Genomic DNA, 9,320 nt, shown 5'->3' with positions numbered 1-9,320 from the left:
TAAAACTTCATACATACATCTATACAGTAAAACTGGCATAAGTCGTCATTGTCTAACTTAAAGGGACAGTAGCCTCTAGGATTTTACTGCATACAACTGTACTTACTGTATAACAAATCGTCTATACCCACACGTATTTGTTACCAGATACCTAATTTAATTGTTATAATTAATTACACATCAACGCTACGAAATTTGAACGGCGCCATAACACCCGCGACCGTGCTGCCACCCCGAAAAAGTTGCGTATTTGACAATTTATTTTACACGTTACTGACCGAGGGCTAATCACAAAAGTGCAATTATATTTATACCTAAATGCTATTTAACCGAACGATATTCATTTTAGGGCAAATTTATCCATATTATAACTGAAACTATATGTCGTTTATGAGATATTACAATTCTTTTGCTTTTAAATGAATAAATAAGAAGCACCCTCGGTCTGTAGCCCTGGGCTGGAAAGTGGTTTTGTGCAACTTATCAGATCGTGCGCTTTGAGTGGCGCCACCATCGTTGTAATCAAACTGTAGTCGTTAGTTTTAAAACATTAAACAAAAATATTTCTAATGGTTATTGAACCATGAAACTTTTTGTGTAGCGTAATTATAACCTAAATTAGCTGAAAATAACTCTAGAACCTAGAGTAAACTCTCCCTTTAAGATCTAGTCGTAATGGATCTAGGTATTTATACTTTCATTGGTTCCAATTGAAAAGCAATGTATTCTTGTGTAAATGTTTTACCATTAAAAGTTGTAGATACTTGTGCATCTATGGTAAAGGCAGTACTGTAAACTAACTGTATATTACATTATATAATATCAGGAGCGAATAATAATAGATAATCTATCCTGAACTGGTGTAAAGACAGTGTGGAAATTTCCTGTTCCTGCTCAGTCATATATATGCATAGATGTGACTGCCCCACAGTTTTTTGTATCAAGCCACACTCAATCACTCCTTTGACTCTTACTCAATTGACACATCACCTTTAACTTGACAGCTATACCCACATTGCTTGCCACATTGGTTATTCACTATGATGTGTGGTGTATATTGATTTTCATTAATGGTGCAGATACTCTTGTTAGATGGTTGGCATTTTTTTTCAAAGTCACTGAATACTAACCCATAGCAAGTTCGCCTTTGGATCAGTACTGGATCTGATCCAAAAAATCTTGAAATGAACCCTTAAACATGGATAATGACATTATCTATTCTACACTAGCATGTTTTATGTCATAATAAATTCCCTACACCAGATTTGAACACTTTATAAACAGCCATATAACATGCTGCAAAGCTAGTAATGGTGGTCTAGATTGCAATGCATGTGTATATATCAATATTAGCGAGGCAGCATGACATTTGCAGAATGATTTTGATACAGCCTTTGGCAACATTTTGCAAAGCATGAGGTGATAGATGCGCAGATGCTTGCGGAGATAATGCAAGTTAGCAAACACAAGTAATAACGTGTGTAAACAGGAGTTGTTTGTTTATGCTATCATTAGTGCACTTGTACTCTGTCTCTGAAAACCTCATTACTGAACATACATTGACAGGGGCACGTGATATTAACCATTCACTGTCCCACTGCCCTGACCACTGTGGATAAATTTTCTGGTCAGCTAAAAGGGTGTCCTGGTCTCACGTATGCAGGCTCAGTTGCTTTCAGGAATTGCTAATCAATGTGGATCATTTGACAAGTATAAGCACTGCAAGGCCATCGTGCAGATAGGACCTCAAAGTGGGTCACAGTTTGGGGACATTCAGTGCATAGGTCATAGTTTACAAATAAACAAGTGCAAAAGTCGCATGACAGAGGACAGTATTGTAATGAATTAGTCATAAAGTACATGAATCACACATGTTGTGTTTGCATATATGCACTAAGGCCAAACAAAATGAAAGTGGCAATGACACTGTAGCTCACCACAAAAAAGGACACAAATGAGTGAGTGAGAAGAAGTCAGTTTTAATTGAGCAACCATCGACGTACATTATAGAAACGAAGAGTATATATATATGGGAGAACTCCCATTATATATACTCTTGATAATTATGTGTAATTTTTTATGTGAAAATAATAAATAATATATATAAATTATAAATAATTTATAAACCAAAATGAATCACAATTTGTGACGGTAGATGGCGCTATACCCGCTTTGATGTTTCTTAGCATAAATCATTATATCATAATAATAATATAATAATAATAGTATAAATCATAATATGTTCATAGCAGGAATTTTGCATTAAAGATATTGTCAATGAAATCGTGTAAAACGAACCAGACGAGTGTGACACCACAGACTGTTTGTTATCTGTGTGTCTATATAATTGCCAAAACCTACCTAATTTGCATGATTTTTTTTTAAATATCAAAACCCCTAGCCCTTATTCATTCAAATACCAAAAATGAGCAAAATCCGTTGAACCTGAACTGACTAATGGCAATTCCCATTTTTGCCAAAAAATTGCCGTGGCTCGAAAGTACGTCGACTGGCGTGCTCCAAAATAGGACGTTTAATATGGGAGCATAGCAGTAACAACTATACCCAATTTCAAACATGTGGGTCAAACTGTTTCTGAGTTATCGTTGAACGTAGCCAAATGTTGACGGACGGACGTATGACGGACGACGACCCATGGCAATAGCTCAGCTTGACGATGTCAAGGTGAGCTAAAAAATAGGTGTGAATTTCCGGTCGACCGACCGTCCCTAGATTATTAGGGCCGACCCTAAACTTTCCCCCCAAATTTTTTTAATTTGAAATCTGACAGACAAAACTTGAGATTTTTTACTACAAGCACGTTCTGGACTTGCTTACTAACTTATCCCTACCTATACACCACTTTATAGCATGCATCAGAGGGATATTAGGAACCGAAGAATTAAAAAAATGAAAAAACATTAAAAAAATCCTTACCTACCTACCCTACTTTTGTTTTCGATGCAATAGGAAACACACCTATTTTTTTGTTTGGCCTAATATAAAACAATTATTGAGTAACAGCATTCACTGATAATGTACTTCTATAAACAGGACCCTAAGCTAATAATAATATCAACGTCAAACTGCCCAAGTGTACATGTGGCATTCACCACGTGGATACATACGTTCACAGACCTATCTCGAGACAATTTGGTGGTTCTGCAAGCCTGCCTAAATAGGGCAATAACAACAAAGTATTGTTGCTGTTACCATTGGCCATGACAATCTGTGTGCAAGATTTTTTACCTTCTGGAAACTAGTTTCACTTCGTCTGCACCGGTTGAACGTACACGTATGCAGTTAGCTGTGGATTTCGTGTAGCAATGTGAAAAGTGAATAAGAGATTCTGAGAGAAAGAAGTGTGCGTGTATAGTATGCGATCGTTGTCGGAATTTGAAGAGACACTGCACCTATATGATATCAGGAGTTAATGAGACAAAAAACGAGTTTGTCTCATTAACTCCTGATAATATTCATGACGAAGCAATCGTCCCCTGTGTTCACGCAATAGCCACCAAAACGTGGTACGAACTTCTAGTGTCCACTTATTATGACCTCAAAATATTTTCGGAAGTCGGAAGTAGTGCAGATACAGTAAGCTCGTGCTACTAGCGTAGTCTCATGCACTGCTGCCACGTCATGCACACCCCATGTGACATGGTTGTGTAGTATAGAGTATGATATCCCTATTAGGATTCGCGCAAATTTCATTGGAGATATTTTCCCTGCAACATTCGAGACCTAGCCTTGAAGGTGCGGTGGTATTTCCACCTGTGACCGTGTTTTGAGTAAATCAAGTACACAAGCCGGACGCACAGTTTGATTGTACTGGGTTGCATGCGCGTGTAGCAAGATCGGTGGACGTTGGAAATTATGTCGTTGAGTCGCCATGCACGCGATTGTCATATAAGCATGATTGCTATAGCTTGCGACTAATTGTTGTTGATTGATCACTTCACCCGCAGATTAGAGATTAGAAAGCCAGCAGATTACAAGGCTCGTGTGTTTCTACGAAGCTGGGTGTTCTGTAATAACCCCGCGCCTATGTAAAGTACGCGCCGCATGAACCTAACAAATAGACATAAGCGTCGACCCGTGGGGGAAAGGGCGTACGGCTACACGCGCATGTATGCCGGCGACAACGGAGGGTTAACGTTGACTCTATCGTGGTAGATTGTGCTTACTGAGCGCATAGCCAGCCCTGTGCTACTGTTGAGTGCGTCTCCTGGACAAGGTGGGTGTAATACATGTGAACAGCACCAGCATCACAGCGTACCCTGAACCCCGGACGCCACGTGTCGGCTGGTGACAGCTGTTATGAGAGACTAGCAAGAGAGCTATATTCCGGATGGAAATTAGAACTGCTGCTGCTGCTGCTGCTGTGATCAGAAAGGCGTGACGTGTATGTACAGTCTCGTGGCAGACGCTAATGCTTCTAGATGACGCTCGTCTGTCGAAAGCTGGTGTTGTGAAAAGCTTGTCGATGAAGCCTGGGCATGTGAAAACATCTGACATTTGATCTGAGCGAGCGTGCACACGCGGCTGAGCACCTATGTAGGTGCACCTTGCACGGCAGCAGCGGAGACTGTTTGTTAATTCGAGTTTTTCGTGCTGGTCGTATTTGTCGACTAGAAATCTCTCTATATATAAAGTGATTATTGAGCAGTTTGTCGAACGCTTACGATTTCGTAGCTGTCTGTGTGTGTAATACTAATAGGCAGGCGTAAGCGGCAAGTATATATGTACATACAGTTTGTGCGTAAATAGCCAGTGTGTTTTGACCCCGTGTGTGTGTAGACGTACGTGTAGTGGTGCGGCAGGATCGAGTGTGTATATGTGAGTCATTGCTTGTATGACTGTGCCACGTCTCACGATTTGCGAATTTTCACTGAAACAGCCTGCATGTCTGTCTGCACATGCAGACCTACATGTGCTCACGACTGTAACTGTAAGTGAGCTGGCAAGAGCGCGACATGCAGCTTGTTACAGTTGTTTGTGTTGATTGTCGTGCGTGTTAGTATCACACGTTGTCAAGCCATAGCTGTTACACTGTGTGCTACCTGAGGGCAATTGTGTAAAGACTGGTTTCAGTGAACTAGAAGCCTCTGTCAACCAATTTCAAGTTTTTAACCTCATTTCATTGTGTGCTTTGCGTTCTCTGGTAATAGCAACGAACTGAAAAATAACAGCAATGTATTACTGAACAATTGAAACAAATATAAGTGGGTGGCAGAAAATTGTCTACTCTTTTTGTGACATAAGTACGTGTTTATGTTCATGAATGTAAGGTAAACGCATCTACATGTACATGCATTGGCTTCACTACGTCTTCATGTACAGTGTGATCAATTATCATAACATACATTGTACAGGAAAAATGCTTGTGATTGACATCTCTGTGTGATGTGAACTTCATTGTAGCATCGTGTAGACCCGCGACGAGAAGGTCATGTTTTGTAACTCAGTTTTATTCAATAGTGCCGATAAACCAGAGTTATACACGCAAGAATCTCGTTCTTTGAGGCCGAACATACACGACTTATGGTAGCATACCTGCACTGTATGCTTGTAAACGACACAGCGTGGCTAGTGCTGACTTGTGGAATATAGAGAGAGAATACGAAGGGATAGTGAACGCACAGTAGCTATCCATCGCTGGCTGGCTATATCAGGAGTGACTGGTGTGAGAGGAAGACAGTGAATACGCAGAGACAGTAAACCCACAGCTGCCTTTCCCCTTCTGCATCGCTCGCGGGTGGTGGCAGGTATGGCAGAGGAGCCAGCCCCCGTGTGCGGGGCACCAGCGGCGGCGGCGGCAGCGGCACAGCCGACAGTGTCGCGCTACACGCGTCTGCTCGACCGGCCGCACGGCGTCGGTAGATACGATGTCAGCCGGAGCGCAGACGACAATAGCTTCGACGAACTGGTCGCTCAGATAGAGAAAGCGATCGAACACGATGTTTACCCCATTCTCATCCGACAAGGCTCCAGCGGCAGCTATATATGCAATAACATGGATGGAGTAAGTAGCCGTGGGCGGTAGATCGCGCAAGACGAAGAACTCTGTCTGATTTTAACGTTGATGTGGTGAAAATGGGGAGAGGGGTACTCTTGCTACATATATGCAAGAGCACAGACGATAGACGATAGTTGTATGTCGCTTAGGTAGTGACGTATGACATGGTACGTCGTGTGAGATGAAGAGATTTCTATATATTGATATGTTGCTGTGACCACAAATTTATTATAAAGAATGATGAAGATTTATTCTGCATGTAAATACAGGGATAACCTAAGTAGTAATGGGAGAACTCTGTGCATAGTGCTAGCGATACTAGGAGTAATATACTCTTGTAAGTGTGCTACTTGTCTATAGATGTAAGGACGTAGGGAAATGTGTTAGAAAATACAGAGACTGATGTGTCTTAATTATTGCTGGTGATACAAACTGGGAATCATCTGTTGTTCCATTCATACCAGGAATCATTCCTGGCCTAGCTCTTCTGTATTGTTGGTTTGTGGATGGCTTCTGGGTGTGTACATGGTTGAGGTAGGATTGATGGTTGGGCTGAGGTTGAAGGGATTAATGGATGGTAGGGTGGGGACAACAGTACTGGCTGGTGGTGGGGGGCTGCAATCAAGGTGGTTGTATGGTTTGGAATCTGCATGGTAATGTAAATTCCTGGTGTTTCTTGGCAGTTAGCATTATAGTGGAGTGTAGTTGTTCATAAAATTACTAAAAATTCAATTAATAACATAAAATTCATAAATTTTTAGACTTTATTACTTTGATAAAAACTTGCTCTATGTACTCATTGAATATGAAGTGCATAACACTTACATCTTCCATGATGTAAGAGACATGTGTATGTGTAGACTTTGCACTTGTACTTGTCAACTAACTATCGGGCAAAGTAACATCTGCCTGCTAGTGTAAATGCTCAAATGCACTGTTACCGTTTTTCAGAAAGCAATCGGCGTTTTTAAGCCGAAAAACGAGGAGCCATATGGACAGCTGAACCCTAAGTGGACAAAATGGATGCAGAAACTTTGTTGCCCATGCTGTTTTGGCAGGTACATATTTCTGCAGGGATGTGATACTGATACTCCCCTCGTTGTTGGCTATAGTTTAAATTATATACCATTATTATTATATTATTTGTCATGTGTTTTTCTTTATCAGTTAAAACCTCTACTTTGCTCGTATAATTGGAAATGTAAGTGTGGTGTTACTCGGTCTCATAATATTGGCTAGCACAAGTTCTCTGGATGTACAGTTGTATTGTTACGGTTTGCGATCAGCTGTCGTTGAGTTGTTTTTAATTCAATAAGCAATAACGGCAGGACAAAGGGGTAACCAATACATGCTTTTCATTAGCAAACTTATATTAAGTACTTTGTCCCGTTGTTAATTATAAAATATTACTTACAACTTCATGCAATTTCATTCAATGTGGACATTATTCTTCTATTCTAAATCTTTATCCAACATATGGATTCCAAATAACTAATTTAAAGACTGTCTCACGAGATTGCCCTTATATCAGAACGATCAAAAGGCTATTTTTGCAGGATATTCCAGCCTGTAAACTGTATTTCAGGGGATGCCTGGTGCTTAATCAGGGGTATCTATCAGAGGCTGGAGCAAGCTTGGTGGATCAGAAACTGCAGCTTAATGTTGCACCAAAAACCAAGGTAAACATAATGAGGCTTAGTTCGTATACTAGCAACATTGTGCAGGGCCAGTGGGGGAGAACAGTGCCATGCATTGACAGCGTGATTCTGGTTAAAAATACATTTAATAAATAAATATATAAATGAAGCATACAAACACAGGATGTTTCTAATATTAGCGAACTAGCCCCAATTTGGTGTCATCATCAAAAGCATAGTAACTGCAATTCTAGGTGGACCTGTACAACATCAAGGCATTCTAGCATGTGCATTGTACTTTGAAAAATTCCAGGTAGTGAAACTAGTGAGTGAGACGTTTAACTACTCTGCGATGGACCGCGCAAAGTCAAAGACCAAACGCAATCTGTCAGAGCGATTTCCAGAGATTGGCCGAAAATTCCACCGGATAGGGCTTCCACCAAAGGTGTGAATCATAGCTCAGCACCCAATCAGCTGGGGCCATGCTGAACTAATGCCTTGTTTTTTTGACACCCAAGTTTAAAGTTGAAGTAGAACTGATGGATTAAATATTCTAACGAATAATTTTGAATCGGATAAGTACTTGTTTATGCCTAAAAACAACAACAACATTGACAATAACAACAATAATAATAATTGTGAGGAGCGAAATGCGAATAGAAATGTCATAGTTCCTCAGTTGCCACTTAATGTATGACTTAGTAGTTACGGTACACAGATCATACACGACTTCACGTGAGTCGGCCATAATACTGATGTAAGTTGTTGTGACTTACTTATAAGTACAATAAATTGGTATGTGTTGCAGACGGGCTCATTCCAGTTGTTTGTGAGCGAATACAAGGATGCAGACTTCTGGCTGCGTCGCTTCGAACAGGAGCCATTGCCTGAATCCACCGGCAAGCAGTTCCAACAGCAGTTTGAGCGATTAGTGGTGCTGGACTACATCATACGTAATACAGGTGAAGGTCACAGTTAATCATGACCCCTAACCCTGCCAATCATGAGCCCTAATGCGGCTTATTATGACCTTTAACTTTACCGATCACGGCAGGTGTGTAGTCTGGTTGTTATTATTTTGCATTATGATATCTTGAAAACTGATAACTTGTGCCTCGTGGCAGCCGATGATTGATTTTTGAGACAACATTATTCCATAAATTTCTCTTTGTATAACGTCTAACGCTATGAACTGGAATAAACGGATAAAACACAGACTAAACACGTAAATGGTTCAAAACACATTGAGAGCCACAGACTATAACGGACCAAATTAGTAGCTAATTACAGTCCGTTGCAAAATATACAGACTGCCATGGACTGCTAACATACTATGAACATAATAATCACGGACTCTCGAGATTAGATAGTTGTTAACAGGCAGTCCATAGTTAGTCCACGGCAGTCGGTGTATTTTGCAACGGAGTGTAATTAGCTGCTAATTTGGTTTGTAATAGTCTGTGGCTCTCTGTGTGTTTTGCACCGTTTACGTGTTTAGTCCTTGTTTTATCCATTTATTCCAGTTTATAGTGTAAATCTTTCTCTCAGAGTAGAGAGGCGGAGGGTGAGAAAGAGAGAGAGAGAGAGAGAGAGAGAGAGAGAGAGAGAGAGAGAGAGAGAGAGAGAGAGAGAGAGATAGAGGAGGGAGTATATTCACACACGAT

General features: G+C 40.6%; 1 protein-coding gene across 3 annotated transcripts in view; it reads left to right on the top strand.

Annotated features, from left to right (window-relative positions):
• The window catches only part of LOC106813669 (phosphatidylinositol 4-kinase type 2-alpha-like), a 29,685-nt gene that overhangs the window by 4,461 nt on the left and 15,904 nt on the right, over window positions 1-9,320 (top strand). The window contains exons 2-6 of one of the 3 annotated variants that reach the window (XM_014817866.1): window positions 3,969-4,557; window positions 6,971-7,077; window positions 7,605-7,698; window positions 7,970-8,101; window positions 8,465-8,618. In XM_014817866.1, coding sequence (XP_014673352.1) covers window positions 7,043-7,077; window positions 7,605-7,698; window positions 7,970-8,101; window positions 8,465-8,618 — 415 coding nt within the window. In that variant the 5' untranslated portion in view covers window positions 3,969-4,557; window positions 6,971-7,042. Of the gene's footprint in view, window positions 1-3,968; window positions 4,558-5,825; window positions 6,026-6,970; window positions 7,078-7,604; window positions 7,699-7,969; window positions 8,102-8,464; window positions 8,619-9,320 lie in introns of those variants that run through there. The other 2 variants (XM_014817867.1, XM_014817865.1) reach the window with 2 other exon arrangements.

Source organism: Priapulus caudatus, unplaced genomic scaffold (assembly GCF_000485595.1).
Source record: "Priapulus caudatus unplaced genomic scaffold, Priapulus_caudatus-5.0.1 Scaffold807, whole genome shotgun sequence".
NCBI classification, from domain to species: Eukaryota; Metazoa; Priapulida; class Priapulimorpha; order Priapulimorphida; family Priapulidae; genus Priapulus; species Priapulus caudatus.
The sequence above is the reverse complement of the archived record's forward strand: the minus strand, read 5'-3'. Positions and strand labels throughout refer to the sequence as shown.